Source organism: Notechis scutatus, chromosome 1 (assembly GCF_049901735.1).
Source record: "Notechis scutatus isolate UNSWTSFEM ecotype Mainland chromosome 1, rNotScu1.2, whole genome shotgun sequence".
Classification (NCBI taxonomy): Eukaryota; Metazoa; Chordata; class Lepidosauria; order Squamata; family Elapidae; genus Notechis; species Notechis scutatus.
In genome coordinates, this window is record NC_142009.1 from 241,921,972 (window position 1) to 241,940,356 (window position 18,385).

Sequence of the window (18,385 nt, forward strand, 5' to 3'; positions counted from 1 at the left end):
ACTTTTAGGATTTGCCAACTATTATCGGACTTTCATTCCAGGTTTTGCGAAGATAATGGATCCCATAACCCAGCTTCTTTGTAAGAAGGTTCCATTTGTGTGGGGGCCTCCACAACAACAGGCTTTTGACACTTTGAAAAAGCATTTATAACTGAACCCATATTGAAGCATCCTGATCCGAATCGCCCATTTGTGGTCGAGACAGATGCTTCTAATGTCGCTATCGGAGCAGTGCTGTTACAAGCTTCGGAGGATGGCGCTCTTTGTTTCCTTGCGTTTATTATTCTAGGAAGCTTACAGCTTCGGAACGCAACTATACCATTTGGGAAAAAGAGTTGTTAGCTATTAAGGTTGCTTTTGAGACTTGGAGACATCATTTGAGGGAGCTCGACACAAGGTGGAGGTTCGGACAGATCATAGGAACCTGGAACATTTGACCACGGCTAGGAAATTGAATCAAAGGCAGATTCGTTGGTCGTTATTTTTGCCAGATTTAATTTCTCGGTTACTTACGTTCCAAGTGGTCAGAACCGGAGGGCGGATGCATTATCTCGAAACCGGAGTATACTTATGCCGAAGATCCTCTTCCTTTACGGACAGTGTTACCACCGAATCTCTAGCCGTACTGCAGGAACCGGTAGATTTACGGGCCCAACTACGAGAGGCGCAACGCTTGGATGTGTGGACGCAGCAGAGACGGGAGGACATTGGCCCAACTTCTCCATGGTCTTTTGAAGACGATCTGCTTCGATATCGGGTTTATTATATGTGCCTACCAGACCGTTGAGGGCTCTCATCATGACACAATGTCATGATAACCCAGCCGCTGGTCATTTTGGATTACACAAGACCTTGCATTTGGTCACTCGGACTTTTGGTGGCCTCGAGTTCGTCATGATGTGTCTTCTTACGTCGCTTCTTGTGTTCAATGTAGGCAAGCGAAAGCAGCATCCGGTGCACCTCCTGGACTTTTGCAACCCTTGCCGACTCCAAGTAGACCATGGGGAGCGATCTCTATGGACTTTCTGACACATTTACCGTCTTCATCGGGGTTCACAACAGTGCTTGTGGTAGTGGATATGTTGACTAAATGGCCCATTTCATTTCCTGTCGGAAATTACCATCGTCCCGCACTCACGGCTCAGTTATTTTTGCAACATATCTTCCGTCTACATGGACTGCCTGATAGAGTGGTTTCTGATCGTGGGGTCCAGTTTATGGCAGAATTTTGGAAACAGTTAATGGCGGCTTTGCAAGTGAAAGTATGTTTAAGGCGTCAGCGCACCATCCGGAAACTGATGGCGGGACGGAGAAGGTGATTGGGATTCTTACTCAATATTTGAGATGTTTTGTTAATTTGCGACAAAACGATTGGGTGAAATACCTCCCGTTAGCAGAATTCGCGCTTAACAACTCGCAGCATACCTCCACCCGTGTCACGCCATTTTTGCAAATATGGGTTATCATCCGCGTTTCTTCCCATTAACTATGATGGATTCCCCGGTTCCTGAGACCCGAGAGTTTTTGGAAGAACTACACGCAGTTCGCCGTCTACTGATACAACAATTGAACAAGGCAAAAGAAGATTATAAGCGGTTTGCAGATCGGTCCCGCCGAGATACACCTCCGTTAGTTGTGGGTGATAAAGTGTGGCTATCTACAAAACATCTGAAGGTCGATCGCCCTATTAGAAAACTTGATCATCGGTTTATTGGTCCGTTCCCGATTGAGGCAGTTATTAATCCCGTGGCATACCGCCTCACTTTGCCACGATCCATGCGTATTCACCCCGTCTTTCATCGATCTCTTTTGATTCCTGATTCTTCTGTTTGTCGATTACGTGATTCTGCTGAACCGGGTCCGTTATCATTGCCTTCTGAGGAGCCTGCTGTTGACGATACGGTGGTCGACGCCCTGATTCCCGTTGGCTCAAAGGTCGCTTCCAGTATTTGGTCAGGAGGAGGGTAGATGACTCGGAGGTTTGTTCCTGGACGGATGCGTCTACACTTCATGCTCGGATCTGCTTCGAGACTTTCATGCACGCTTCCTTCGAAACCGCATCCGGATCGCCAGACCCGGGGAAGGGCCCTGCGGTGAGGGATAGTGTTGTGATTCCGGCATCTGCTACAGGTTTTTGAATGACAGCTCCAGCGAGGAGGACTTATATGAATCAGCAAGTTCTAACGATGAGGAGGAGATGAATGCATTTGATTTGCAAGATCGCTTGAACCTTCAAACTCCTCCACCCTTCAATTAGGTGGTCAGCCGGGAACGGGTGATAATGAGGAACAAATGTTATCTTCAGGTGAAGAAGATGATAATTTGGATGATTGCTGGGTAGATGTCAGGACAAGACGTCTCCTGACAAGGAGGAACCAACGAGGATACAGTAGGAGAGCAGACCAGCAATTAGACTAATTAGTTACTCTATAAAGGGAGAGATATGACTTTGCACTTTGTCCGGAACAAAGTGTCTATTTGCAAGAGAGAACTGAAGAGCACAGTTTGGAGGATTTTGATCTGAAATATCTTGTTGGGATTTGGATTTAATTCGTTGGAACTTCTACTTATTGGAATTATTTTGTGAAGGATTTTGATCTGAAGAATCTTGTTGAGTCTTGGATTTAGTTCGTTGGAACTTTTACTTATTGGAGCTATCTGTGAAAATTCCTGTTTGCTGCCTTTCTTTACAAGGACTGCTGCTTTCAGCCTTAACTGTTTATTTTAGAAGGTGGGACATAACATTAAGATATATCTATGTATACTATAGAGATATAGAAACCAGTTTGATCTAGTAATTAAGGCACCAGGCTAGAAAGCGGGAGCTTCTCAAAAGCAATCAAGCTGGCCATTTCCTTGCTGGCTATTCAGAAAATGTTAAAAACTGGGTTACTTTAGAAATCTTTTTGTAAGTTTCTGTAAGATGGCACCTTCTTCTCATTGCTTTCCCCCCCCCTTTATATTGTTTCTTATGTTTTTGTTTTGTAGTTTTGAGTAGTTATTGTTACTGTTACTGCGATTGGTTCAGGGGTGGGATCCTATCGTCACAACAACCAGTTCGGTGAACGTACGCTTCGTGCGCATGTGCACACTATTTATAAATTACCTGCTCTGGCAAGCCATTCAACTTCTTCTGCTTTCGAGCGGCACTCAGCTGTGCCATGCAAAGCAGCTGAGGAGGAAAAAGCAGGGGATAAAGCACAACCTAGAGCCCGGGCAGGCAGGTGGGCCAAACAGACGACCAGAAATCATCGCAGCAAATCGGTTCGGTATCAGCTGCTCTTCAGAGCTACCAGTTCTATAGAACCGGGCTGAACCAGTAGAATTCCACCCCTGGGTTGGTTTTAATTTGACCGTGAATGTTTTCATTCTTGTTTTAAACAGCATGCCACTCTAGTTGCTACTGAAAAGTAAAAAATCTCAGATATGTGTAATCTCAGATATGTGTGGATGTTAAGTATAATTTCTGAGGTTGACAGGTCATATATGAAACCTATTCAGGCCAGAAAAAGAAGCTTGTCAAGAAGAGGTGGCAGCTTGTATGTATATAACTATTTTAGTGGGAAGCTATGCATATTCAAGCTGCTGCTTTTCCTACTCCTAATCTGTAAGAGAGGCTAATGCCAGTTGGGATATTGGACTAATTAGGGTTTTATGAACCTTGTAATTGCTGCTCAAATCTACACCAGGAGACTCCATTGTTGGGTCAGGCCAAGCTTTCCACCATAGGGATTCCCTACTATTCTCCAATTATAGCCTGAATGATTTTTATGATTCAGGAGTCCTTTGTTACTCTGCTGCTTGTTTCACAGAGTAGTTGACTGGGTGTAACGATTGCTCCAGGTGGTCCTTTTGCCACCACAGCCTCAAAGAGCCTACTTGGTGATTAGGGATGCTAAGCCTCAGCTGAGCGTGTTTCTTCAAAACAGGACTGAAGCACTGGTGGCTTTTAAGTTCTTGGTAAGATTATTTCCAACCAAGCGATAGTAACCTCTGGGAAAAAATATATATATTTTTTTCATGACAGTATGTTGGATGATGGTGGGGGGGGACAGGAAAAAGAGATAAAATCAGTCAGAGGAGGAGGAGGAAGAAGAAGAGGAAGTAGCAGTAACCCATTAATTTGATGGCTTTTCCTCCATCTGCCCTGATTGTTCAGCTTCCCTACGCTAAGATATCGCCTCCTGAGGGAATATTTCGATATGTAAGTTTCAGTATCCTGTATGATGCATTTTTATTAAAAAACAACAACACACAATGTGGAAATAGCAAGATCCAGAGCATTTCCTGCTCATCTTATTCTCCTGCTTTTCCTCCACCTCCCTCCTTATAAGGGAGCAGAATTCTAAATAGAGAAAAGGGTTGATTAAAAGACTGGGGGTGGGGGGACCCTAGCATGAGAAGGATTTCTCTCCTGCTTTCTTTGTCTCCAACAGGGCTCTCCTCCTCCCAATGTTGTGTGGCAAAAAGACGGGGTTCCCACAAAGGGGAGAGAAAGCATTACAAAAGGCAAGCATCACTCCCAGTTCCTCATCCATAGCACCAAACGCATCGATTCTGGACTCTATCGGATCGTGCTGAGTAATGATTACGGAGAGACACACTACGACATCCATGTCAGAGTGACAGGTAAAGGATCATCTGAAGGAGGGATAAGTGGGAGGGTGTATCTTGCCCCATCTATTGATTTCGCCAAAGCGGGAGGTAAGGATGCGCTGTCCGTGCTGAGGAGGTAGGGAAATAGAATTTCTGACTCAGACATTCTCCTCCCAGACCCCCACCCCAAAAGGAACCTGTATAAAATTGTCTATAATTGTGTACACTGACATTGTGTACACTGAGAATTTATGCACTAAAGACAAATTCCTTGTGTGTCCAATTACACTTGGCAATAAAGAACTACAGTATTCTGTTCTATCTTCTGTTTTATTCTATTCTATTCTACTCAAGGCAAAAATAATAATAATATTGCAGATCAATGTGCACTAAATATTAAGTCCAGGCTGCCTCTGATAACATCTCAGCCCAGGAATTTATTAGATCCAAGATCAAAAGTCCTTCTAAGCAAAAACACCCACTCCTGATTTATTTCTCTTTCAAGAGCCACAATGTAGGATGAAAGCAGGGAATGTTTCATTTTTGGATGAGACTATGGAAGCTTAAAAAATCTACACATATTCAAAGAGAAACAACCTGGAATTAAGGAGAAATTTCCTAACAGTGAGAACAATTAACCGGTGGAGCAGCTTGCCTTCAGAGTTTATGGGTGATTCATCACTGGAGGTTTTTAAGAAGAGACTGGACAGCCACTTGTCTCAAATTGCATAGGGTCTCCTGTTTGTACAGGGGGTTGGACTAGAAGACCTCCAAGGTCCCTTCCAGCTCTATTCTGATTGATTGAAAGAATGGCTAGATATTAATTATCAATCCAAGACATATTATTTTGGTTTTTAATTTGTTTTAATTGGTCTCTTTCAGATCTAGTAAGCACTTTACACTCCTCGATTTTTATGATTCTGGGTAGCTAATGCCAAGATCTATATTTCTGTTCATGAACCATGGACCAACAGTATAAAACATTCATAATGTCAGCCAATCGGGGAAGGGCAGTATACATTACAATGCTTGTTTTGGACAATTTGCCACTCTTTACGGCTTAATATCTCAAAGCCAGGTCATCAAAGATATATCTAAAAAAACCAAGGATTTAATGTTGTAAGCTGCCCAGAATCACCTCACAATGAGACAGGCGGCAAATAAATTCAAGAAATAAATAAGAAAAAATGTCTTATAATTATTGCCAGGGACTAACTGATGAATGACTAGAAAGAGAAAAGAAACTCTGGTTCTCCTTTTTGTATTTCTACCTTAGACTTCCCAAGGCCACCTACTAATCTGAACCTCTACGAAGAAGTGCCAAACACTGTAACACTAAAGTGGGATCATTCTCCAGATGTGAAGGAGGATGACGATGCCCATTATGTCATTCTAAAACGTGACACCAGCACTGCCACTTGGTTCACTGCAGAGGAAAAAGTGTACAATAACAAGTATACTGTTACTGGTCTGCTTCCTGGCAGGAAATATTTCTTCCGGGTGATTGCCCGCAATGACATCGGTGACAGTGATCCTTTGGATTCAAAAGATTCCTGGTATATCGATAAAGATATAGGTAAGTATGGATGTCTCCAGGGGTGGGATTCAAATTTCTTAACAACCGGTTCTGTGGGTATGACCTAATTTGTGGGTGTGGCTTGTTGGTCATGTGACTGGGTGGGCATGGCTTGCTGGCTGGGTGTGGCTTGGTGGTCACGTGACTGGCTAGGCATGGCTTGTATGTAAATACTGTAAATATTTATGTAAATATTTAATTTTTTATTTAAAAAGGGGCAACTTTTAGAGTTTCGATCAGTCACTCTCTTTCACCCAAACTACCAAACAGGAACAGTGATTACAACTGTCTAGTCCTTGCTGAGAAGGATGGCTATATAAGAGAGCCAAATCTGATGTAATGGTGAAGCTGCTGGCATAAAAAGCAGAAGGTGGTGAATTCTATGGCTGCCTTAGGCATTGACAGCTGGGTTGTTGCTGTGGGGAAAATGTGACTTGATCAAGTGTGTGTGTGTAGGTCAGGGGTCCACAACCTTAAACACTCAAAGAGCCATTTGGACCCATTTCCCACAGAAAACATTGGGAGCCACAAAACCTGGGTGGGCTTGGCCAACTCAATGTCACTCCCACCCAGTCACATGACCCCCCCCCCCACTCCTCCCAAGGTTTTGTGGCTCTCGGTGTTTTCTGTGGGAAATGGCTCTCTTTCTCTCTTCCTCCCTCCCTCTCATTTCTGTTTTTTTGTGTTTTACCTTCTCTGTCCAGGCGAGGAGTGACTGGGAGGGCAGGGGAGGGCGAGGGGTGGGGCCAGCCATTGATGGGATCACCCAACAGGCAGCCACAGTAGAGGGCCCAAAGAGCTGCATGCGGCTCCAGAGCCACGGGTTGCTGACACCTGGTGGAGGTGTATAAAAATCCATTTTCACACTTTTGACAGAGGTGGTATTCAGTAGGTTCTGACCAGTTCTGGAGAACCGGTAGCAGAAATTTTGAGTAGTTCAGAGAACTGGCAAATACCACCTCTGACTGGAGATTTTACAGTATCCTTCTCCTGCCACACCCACCAAGCCATGCCCACAGAACCGGTAGTAAAAAAAATTGAATCCCACCACTGACTTTTGGGCAGTATGTATCTTCCTCAATCTTGAGTCCTTTGAGAGTTCTGCATAGGGTCTTATCTGTTCTCTACACCACTGGTCCCCAATCCCTGATCTGTGGACCAGCACTGGGCCATAGCTTGCCAGAAACCGGGCTATGCAAACAAGCGAAGCCCCATTCATGGGAAGCAGGCAGCACATGAAGCCACACACCCCTCCAGCCCACCGGAAAAACCTCTCTCCACGGAACCGGTCTCTGGTATGGGGGGCGCTGTTCTACCCTGCACTCTGCTGAACAGAGAATTCTGACGTTGTTCCTGAGATCTGTTGGAACCACTCTCCCAACTTATGAGTCACAGCCCCACCGCCATCAGAACCATTTTGGCCTTTATTTTCTACATCCTCTCTCATTCCTCCTTCATTCCTCCTGTTATTTCTCCAATTATATGAAAACAATCTGTTTAAAATTTTTTAAAAAAAAATCTGCGTCGTTTTGTATACCTGGAAGAAAGGTGGGAAATGAGTTTAACAAATAAAGTAATTCTAAAGCAACCTAAAAATAAAGTCTAGTTTATAAGGGGGAAAAAAATCTTTCAGGAAACTGGAGGATTGATTTTTGTCATAGCGTTCCTGTCAATATATAGCAGAGACGTACACAAACAGGGATAAGGCTGATGAAACGAACTCTCTTTCGGAGCCCATAATCAATCGCATTGTTTTATTGACAGACCTTTTCCATGCCAAGATGAAGGAGTACCATGAGCGGGACTGGAGCCATGCTCCCCATTTTATAACGCGTCTGAAGAACCACCTAGTGTGCCGAGGTCATGACTGTACCATGAGCTGTGCTTTCTTGGGAAACCCCCGCCCAACGGTTACATTGTACAAGGGCGAAGTCAATATCACAGCCCATTCCAAATTCTGGTACAATTCAACAAGTGGTGTCTGTACACTGATGATTCCCACATGCACTGCCAAGGATAGCGGCGAGTACTCCATACTAATTGAGAATGAGCTTGGGGAAGAAAAATGCAGTTGTACCTTGACAGTATATGGTAAGTTCTCTCTCCTCTTTGGCATAGGTTGAAGATATTGGTTCTATCCCATTCAATTTAATACATTCTGCCTCAGAAGGGAGCCAGTTTGCTGCAGTAATTAAGGAATCAGGATAGAAAACGGGAGACTGTGTGTTCTAGTCAGCTGTGTGACTTTAGGCCAATCACATACTCTCAGCCCTAAGAATGAGGCAATGGCAATCTACTTTCCAAAAACCCAGTCAAGAAAACTGCAGGGACCAATGCAGACAACTGCCTAGAATCAAGTCTGACTTGATGCTACAAAAAAGAAAAAAAAGTAACCATAATCAGATATGATATAATTTCTCTCACGAAATTACTTCTACTGAAGCTGATACTATTTGTACTAGTTTAGGGAAAGAACTTGAATATTTTTTTCCCCCTTCTGACAGAGAGATGGCCACAACTAGTCTCAAACTTGGGGAAATTTCAAAATTTTGATGAGGCTGCAGATCATTTAATACAAAAATTGTGACATTTTTATATCATGAATTTAAGGAATGGCATCAAAGGAGTTTTCTTGGAATGGTATAAAGCCCTTGATAAAGGCCTTGAGTCACCTAATATCAGGGGAGAGGTGTCAAAGTTGACATCTTGGGTGTTAGTATACTTAGTTACAGAAGAAGAAAGGGGTTTGAAGGTAGTAACGCACCGGGATCTAAGAGAGAAGCCTATTTCATTCAGTTTCATTGTTGCATGTAGTCACTGCTTCAGCCAGTGCCTATCTAAACCTCCCACCCAATGAGGAAATATGCAGGTTCAGTTCTTCAGGATCCACAAAAGTTCTGGTTTCCCTTATCCCTTTTTGTGGATGGTCCTTTTACTTTTTGTTTTTAGAAAGTTATTGAACACATACAATTCTTGCAAGCCAGGAAGTTAGCTATTACGTGCAATTATTTTTTTAAAATTTCCTCCACCCCCCACCCTATTATCAAGTACTGACCTTAAGAGTAAGAAACAAATGCCTTGAGAATTTGACTATGAACAGGATTTCCCTGCAGTTCAGTAATAAACTTTCTATTTATTTATCAAATTTGTACAGCTGCCCATATCACAAAAAATGATTCAGGGTGGCAACATTCAATAATGCAGCATCTGTTCACATTTTTTATTCTTTCTCTTTTAGAAAAAGATGATAGAAGCCTTTTGGACACAATTATTGGCAGCCTGCAGAAATCAAAACATCTCATGTGAAGTTGAACCACATACTTCACCAAATACAAATTTCAAGTATGGTTCAGCATCATTCAGACTGTTTTGGGTTGTTTGTGGTTTGAGCTCTTTGGGACTGTATAATTATTAGTAGTCTTGTAATGCAAATATGATGCTTGTAGTCAGGCTGTCATAGGGACAGTAGATTTGCCATCAGACGACTAAGAAGATGTAGATTATTTTAGTTATAATTAATAATACATGGTGCATACTTAGAAAAATTAAAATGAGATAAATATATTTTTGTGCCTTCATTCTATTTCTTTTCTCATTTACCTAAATCCTACAACCCACCAGTCTTTTCCTTACTAGAAGCTTGCATCAGGTCATGTTATTATATAATGCTATGGTACACACACACACACACACACACACACACACACCTCAAAAATTAATCACTTTGTTAACAATATTTGGCAATTATCTAATGGAACAGAAGAATGGCCATTTCAACTCCATCTAGAATTTCAATATAAAGTTGGTAAAGTACACATAGCAATAAATGCTAAAGAGCTTATCCAGCTGAAGTAGGACGTTTAGGTTGAAGTACCTTTTGTAATTATCTTCAAAGTATCAACTGCCAGCATGCTTTTATGGGTCTTTTCTTATTATGGAAAGGTGCTATATTTAAGCGTGTGACATAATATACATCTAACCTATAAACCCAATATCTTAAACATGACCTATATAAAATCCTTTAACTGCTATTAAAGCTTACTACAACAATCGGTATAAAAATGTGGCAGCAGTAAACCAGAAAGCCAACATAAAAATAAAGCATTTCAACTTCAAGACTGTAGAAAAGTTAAATTAAAGGAAACTTACTACCATGAGTAAATGGCTGTAGTATCATATTATATTTTTTCCAAGGTTTTAAAGCTACCAATTCAAAAGTAGACGTTAGACAGAAAACCCCTCATAAGTGCCTCCACCACAGAAAAGGAACTGTCCAATTGGTAGGCATATTAGAAGGGTCTATGAAAATTCACTGTGGCCAACTCACCACAGCCAACTTGTCATGGGACAACTCACCAGGGCCAACTTGCCATGGGACAATTAATTTCCCACAGCCAATTCGCTGCAGGACAACTCACTGCAGGGCAAGAGTTACACTGATATCAAAGAAATGGCGGAATAGAATAGTTAAAAGAAAAGATGCAAAAGGAGGACAGAATGAAGTCTGAATGACAAAAATTAGAACAATTTTTATCTATTTTAAATAATTAAACTGAATTGATAAATTGTCCTGTGGTGAACTGTTCTGCAGTGAGTTGGCTATGGTGAGTTGGCCACAGTGAATTTTCACTGTGAGGTGGCCATAGCAAGTTGGCTGTGGCAAGTTGTCGCATTCTGATATCAGAAGAGAGAATCCTCAGAGTATCTGATAAAGATGCAGATAATGCTATATGGAAGATGAAAAATAAAAGGATTCATTTTTTAAAAAGTCATTTTTTAGAAAATCTAGTTAAGGCAGAACTTAAAGGGTTAGCATAACTTAGTATCACTAATTTTGCAGAGAAAGCGTACTTCAATTTAAAGTACTGTATGTTAAGCACTTTTTTAAAATATTGACAATGATTTCAAGCAACTGTAACTATAATTAACAAGTGTTCACCAACTTATGAATAGATTTGCCAATGTTTAATATTGCTATAATAAAAAAACCCAGGACTCAATTTATAACTCCCAAGTCCAATTCAATTCATCATGCATTAAGCTACGGACAAATAATTGATTTTAAAAAAATATTTCCATAGCACTATATAAACTGGAGAATAAGAACAAATTTAACCATATTATATCCATATACATGTATAAAAATAGAAAAGGCCCTAAGGAACTGAACTGTTGCACAGCTGTTGTTATGGGTATCTGACGGATGGTATGCATTGTCTTGGAAGGGATATGCTGTATAATTTATACCTGTGAAAGGCAGAATGGCAATGGCGCTTAGACTTATATATCACTTCACAGTGCTTTACAGCCCTCTATAAGCGGTTTACAGAGTCAGCCTTTTGCCCCCAACAATCTGGGTCCTCATTTTACCAACCTCAGAAGGATGGAAAGCTGAGTCAACCTTGAGCCGGTTGAGAATCGAACTGCTGAACTACTGGCAGCCAGCAGTTAGTAGAAGCAGCCTGCAGAACTGCATTCTAACCACTGCCACCACAGTTCTTCCAATGCTGGTTTTCTCACATTTCCTGGACCGTTGTTACAATGGCTCAGGCAGGACATCGTCATCAATAACTGATGCCAGTCAATTCCTCATTTAAAATACCACAGGTGATGTGCTTTATATTAAATAAGCCTACTTCACGTAATACAAATTCAGAACTTTTTGTGCATTTTAAAACTCTCTTCAAATCACTTCTTACATTTACACAGTAATCCTGATTTGTATGTTCCAGTGATGGGATTCAATTTTTTTTTACTACCAGTTCTGTGGGCGTGGCGTGGTGGGTATGGCTTGGTGGGCATGGCAGGGGAAGGTTACTGCAAAATCCCCATTCCCTCCCCACCCACTAACCTGCTTTCCAGCTCTGTTCTCCTGTGCAGGGCAACAAAAGAAGACCCAGCTGATCAGCTGGGACCCGGGAGGCAGAGAATAGATGGAGGCAGGGGTGGGCCAGTCAGAGGTGGTATTTGCCGGTTCTTCCAATTACTCAAAATTTCCGCTACCGGTTCTCCAGAACTGGTTAGAACCTGCTGAATACCACCTCTGGTATGTCCATACATTTATATGCTGCTTGGAAAAGATGAGGCATGTTATCAAAAGAGAAAGAGATAAGACAGCCATGAGCCAGCTGAGTACCACTATGACTACCTAATCCCATCATTTGGTAATAGAAGAAACTGGCAGATGCAAGACTTTGTTCTCATGCTTCTCCCTTTAATATTGGCAAGTTGAGTGTGGAGGTAGTTCAGGGTGCACAAAAGGAACAACAGGTTGTTGGGTTCAACCGTCACAATTGTGTTCATGGAGGAAAGAGCTGAATATGACCCTCTACATCAGGGGTCCCCAACCACCGGGCCCTGGACCGGTACCAGTCCGTGGATCATTTTGTACCGGGCCGCAAAGAATGAATAATCGTGATTAAAATATATATAAAAATATGTTTTTGCTTCCGGGTGTCTTATTTTGAAAGACAACCACTTCTGCCCTCGCCTAACTTCCGCGCTTGACTCTTTGGCGCATATTTATCCTGCATCAGCAATGCAAGCTAGCCCTTGCAAAATGAGCCAGAAACAGAGTTCACTGGAGAGTTTTTTTGGAAAGGGTAAACGAGACAACGATGAGACAGCAGAAGGGTCACAGACTGCCTGCAAAAAGAAAGCTGCATTTAAAAGAAAATACCAAGATTCCTACCTGAGTTACGGGTTCATCGCAACAGGTGATTAAGGTTTTTGTTATTGGAACCTTCATGCCCCTACCCGGTCCTTGAAAAAGTGTTTCTGCGTGAAACTGGTCCCTGGTACAAAAAAGGTTGGGGACCACTGCTCTACATAACTGGGGAAATGTAACAGCCAAACCTGGAACCTGTGGGTCAGGCATTAGACCTTTCTATCCAGCAGAGATAGTTTATAATTACAGCCTTTCGAATAACTTCCTGTTCTCTGTGAGTAAGACCATTTTTTAATCTGATACAGGAAAATATTTTAATTGGCAACTTAAACCTTGCAACATATTCTATACAGTGCCCAATATGCAAGTAAACTCTTACATTAATTACATCTTAACATAACGAGACACTAATGTAATATTCCCAAAACTTCAACCCACTGGTTTATTAGAACAGGACAAACCACTCCCAGTATTAGGACACCATATGATTTCCTTTAACTTCTCATCCATTCATTCCATACACCTCTCTGAAGCAACAGAATATACTGTAAATACATTTTCTGCCTGGCGTCCTAATAAATTATGCTGTTATTCCTTAATCTACTTTTTACCAGGATAAGTATGGTTAGCTTTCCACACTTCCTCACCAAATGTATGTCTATATGAAAGGTGGACTTCCCTTGCCTTCTGTTTTATCAAGAATTACCGAATAATGCACTACACATTGTCCTTCTGCCTAGTTTTCACTTTATTTATATGATATATACAGTATTTTATACTGAAATTTATATAATATATAATACACACACACACACACACACACACATATATATATATATATACACACACATATATATATATACATACATACATATACATATATATATACATATATATATATATACACACACACACACACACACACACACACACACACACACACACATATATATGTTTTCTGAGGTTCTCATGGTATTTGTATGTGGATCTTTGGTTATTCGGGTTCTCTCCCGCGTAGATTCAAAGTATTGATAGCACGTTGGCGAGGTCCCACTCGCCATCTTCAGGCTGGTGCTGCTTAGTGCCAGTGCAAGCAGTGTGTGACCGAGCTGCCATCTCTATATATACAAGTGGTGGGGATGGTGTGCTGGGCTGGTTGCTGTGCTGCAGCCTCTTGATTGGTTGATGGAGTTGATGTTGGTATAATGGGCTGTGTAATGGCCTTTGTTGTAGAGATATCCTGGATCTTGTGCTGTCATCTCCTGGGTCGTTAGCCTCTTGTGTTTTAACGGCTTGGGTAATGGGTTGTGTGATGGGCTTGTGAGTTCTTTTTGTGGTATCCTGGGTCTTGCGTTGTAATCTCCTGGGTCGTTTGTGTTTTGATCTCTTTTGATTAGCCTCCTGTGTAGTAACAGCTTGGGTAATGGGTTGTGTGATGACCTTGTGAGATTTATTGCTGTGGTATCCTTGGTCTTGTGCTGTGATATCCTGGGTCATTTGCTGTGTTGTGACTTCTTGAGTTCTTGAGGTGTAATTTCTTGAGTTTTCTGATGTGATGTCCTGAGCAGGTGGCTGTGATGTAGCATTTTGGGTTTTTAATATGGCTTTTGAGTTTGGGGTCTGGGTCATGAACAGACGAGTACCCAACATGATAAATGACACCAGACCCACACCCATGAGGGCCACACAAGATGCCACCACCACACTTCCACGTAAAAATCAGACTCACACCCACACAGAAGATGAGACACGACCACAGACCAGAAGCCGCACTGCAGCTGCATCACTACCCACTTCAAACTCCTCTGAACCATACATGAAGCGAACTGACCCCCACCATGAAGATGTGGCACGACCACGAACTCGAAGCCAAACGAACACAGACCCAGACCCCAAACTCAAAGCCATATTAAAAACCCAAAATGCTACATCACAGCCACCTGCTCAGGACATCACATCAGAAAACTCAAGAAATTACACCTCAAGAACTCAAGAAGTCACAACACAGCAAATGACCCAGGATATCACAGCACAAGACCAAGGATACCACAGCAATAAATCTCACAAGGTCATCACACAACCCATTACCCAAGCTGTTACTACACAGGAGGCTAATCAAAAAGAGATCAAAACACAAACGACCCAGGAGATTACAACGCAAGACCCAGGATACCACAACAAAAGAACTCACAAGCCCATCACACAACCCATTACCCAAGCCGTTAAAACACAAGAGGCTAACGACCCAGGAGATGACAGCACAAGATCCAGGATATCTCTACAACAAAAGGCCATTACACAGCCCATTATACCAACATCAACTCCATCAACCAATCAAGAGGCTGCAGCACAGCCAACCAGCCCAGCACACCATCCCCCACCACTTGTATATATAGAGAGATGGCAGCTCCGGTCACACACTGCTTGCACTGGCACTAAGCCAAAGCACCAGCCTGAAGATGGCGAGTGGGACCTCGCCAAACGTTGCCTAGATACTTTGAATCTACGCGGGAGAGAACCCGAATAACCAAAGATCCATATATATATATATATATATATATATATATATATATATATATATATATATATATATATATATATATATATATATATATATATATACACACATACATACATACATATACATATATACGAACACAATACAGAAGCCTGATGATGGCAGATGAGCTTCTGCCAAAACGTTGCTACAACTTTAAAAGCACAACTATAATGACGTGGGAAAATACCCGAACAAAGCTGAATACTATATATATACATATATATACACCCACATATACATTGTACTTACACAAATGTACACACAACCGAACATTCTTGGAACTGAAAATTAAAAGAAATTAAATTAAACACAAAAGAAAAATTTGCATTGTATTTGCTTCTGAGTTTATCCTAACGTAAGTATCTTTGCAGTTATTATCCACAGATCCATTGCCATAGATTTCTAAAGAAATAATTGCTAGAAATCTAACAGGATTTGTCCTGGTTTTGTATAGTGGTGAAATCATTGTTGATTAGTGAGAAAAAGAATACTTTGCAATGCAGTAGACATTATCAGAGTCTGGCTCATATCACATAATATTAAATGGAAGCCAGCATTCAATTTGGAGAGTTGCTGACTGTTAAACACCATAAATAGACCTCCAATAGAAAAGGAAAAAATGGTATGAGCTTGTTTTTGCAAATCTCTAATTATTTACTATGTTTTCCCTCATTATTTCATTTTATTCCAGGACTGCTTTTGTATAGTAACTGAGTTCCCCCCATATTTTCAAACCATTGAAATGTCTAAAAGAAAAAGGCATTATTGAAGGTTCTGCTTGGTATCTCCAGACAGAATTCCCCAAAATTTTGAATATATGAATATATGCCTTAGCTTGTCGGTATTATCCCCCCCATATATTCTTTAAAGTTGTAGCAACGCTTTATATATATATATCAGTCCGCCTGTGAGTTCACTCACAGACGGACACAATACAGAAGCCTGATGATGGCAGAAATATTTCACACCTCAAACCAACAGGAAAAGAAGAGATGTTAAGAAAATCCTCACATCTGCTCCCTTTTTTTCATGATCATAGCTAATATAATTCTGATAACTGCATTAACTATGTTATACAGTAGGGGAAAATGCCTTTTTCAGCATCGTCGGTTTTCCAAAATCACTCTATTCCTTTTTTTTTTTTGTCTTTCATCTCAGGGAATTGAATGGGATGGAGTAGGGGTTTGCCAATAACTGGCAAATTACTAATGTAAGCATAATTCATCTGAAAATATTTTACAGTGGAAGAATACAAATCACTGTCCCTTCTCTGAACTTGATTTGAGGAGTTAAATTCAATGGTATCTAGTTTTTTTTCTACTATGTACCAGAGTATAAACCAGCTCCTAATTTATAATCTTTTCAGAAACATATTGGGAAATATACTGTAGACGGAAGTATTGCAACAGCTAATACACAACAGGTCAAAATACATGGGAATAGAAATCCCAGATGCATTCTTGTCTTTGGCCACTTATTCTTGTCTCGTGACTTGTTCTCAATCCTGCATGTATCATCTTTGGACCCAACTCAGAGAAGTAGTTGTATGTGTTAAGAGCAGGGGTATCAAACTCGTGGGCCAGATGTGCCATGTGCAGGCCACGCCCACCCCTGGTTTAGCGCAGTGGGGAAAAGTTGCGATACACCATGTGACGATGTGACGTCGGGAGCTTGACATGCCTGTATTATAGGCATGAAGGCCTTTTGACAGTCATTTCATTGGATCAATTCTATTTGAGAATATCCACTTTTCTCAAATGAAAATTTTCGCATCTGAGAAAGTGAGCCTGTCTATAGTAGCAGATGCCATAATAAATGTCTTTGATTGTCAACACTTCACTGCTTTTGCTTTTCCATGAGGCAGATCAAAGATATTCTAAATGTACACCTAAAAGCATAAGGTGTGGATAGAAAAAGCACATGCTGGCAAATGTATCTATTCAAAGAGATCCACAAATCACAGAAAGGGGATTGGATATACCTTTGCCAATAACTCTACGTAACATTTCAAACAGCCCAAGTTTAGCTCTACATTTACCATATTTATTGAAAATATTTTATAGCATAGTAGTACCACTGTTGTCCTAAACTGCATCTTCTTTGAAGACTGGCACAAAAATAGGATTTGTTTTTCATCCGCTTTGGGAACGGCCTTATTACTGTTGTTAACACAATCAAAGGATGCCTTATGCAAAGTGGATAAAGGCCTTCACCTGATTGTGTTCTTTCATTATGATGGCGATGCAGAGAAAACTGGGCAATTCAGTTAAATGTTAATTTGATTTAGAAAGGGATTTAGCAAGATTGTGATTCTATTCTATTCTATTCTAATTGACTGCAACAAAATGGAGAGACCAAGTTTTAATATTAATACACACACACACACTTTATGCAAAGTTTGACAATAATGAATCCTTCTCATTTACAAACCAAAATGTCATTTTACAGCATAAGGTAATTATATTAATTGTATAGCAACATTTGCAAACATTTTCAATAAATTGGGATTATTTGAATGATCCCAAATTAAAATCCAAGATCTTTTCTTTCTTTCCTTCATTCCGTTACTTTCAGTACAGATAAATAGTACTTAAAAATGCTGGCCATTGCATTCACATTTTTTAAAACTGTTGCTTGAAAACAACGTGGCATTCTTTAAAACAGTTATGCGAACTCTAGAACATGAGTTGAATGCTGCCTATATGAATACGCATGTGCTTACAGACATGACTTCCATTTTGAAGAAAAATGACCACACATTTCTTATATTACTTCTGCGAGGTAGACAGGCAAGCATTATAATTCAGAAAGGCAAAGATGTTCTTGCAGTGAGACCGTCTCCTCTAAATGAAAACAGAACTCGGGAAGTGTGGCAGGGTTTGGCAGTCTCTGACATCAGAGGCTCCGACAGTCCCTGCACCTTAATGGCCCCATCCAGGAAGAACAGACGTGCAAAAAAAGATGAAGAACATCTTCCCTTTGAAAA

The 18,385-nt window shown here is 41.0% G+C and overlaps 1 protein-coding gene across 2 annotated transcripts in view; it reads left to right on the top strand.

The window, feature by feature from the left end:
* Window positions 1–9,736, top strand: part of IGSF22 (immunoglobulin superfamily member 22) — a 56,375-nt gene extending 46,639 nt beyond the window's left edge. For both annotated transcript variants that reach the window (XM_087951012.1, XM_087951020.1), the window contains exons 20-23: window positions 4,437–4,629; window positions 5,873–6,172; window positions 7,937–8,263; window positions 9,411–9,736. In XM_087951012.1, coding sequence (XP_087807138.1) covers window positions 4,437–4,629; window positions 5,873–6,172; window positions 7,937–8,263; window positions 9,411–9,478 — 888 coding nt within the window. In that variant the 3' untranslated portion in view covers window positions 9,479–9,736. The remainder of the gene's footprint in view (window positions 1–4,436; window positions 4,630–5,872; window positions 6,173–7,936; window positions 8,264–9,410) is intronic.
* The last annotated feature ends 8,649 nt before the right edge of the window (window positions 9,737–18,385 follow it).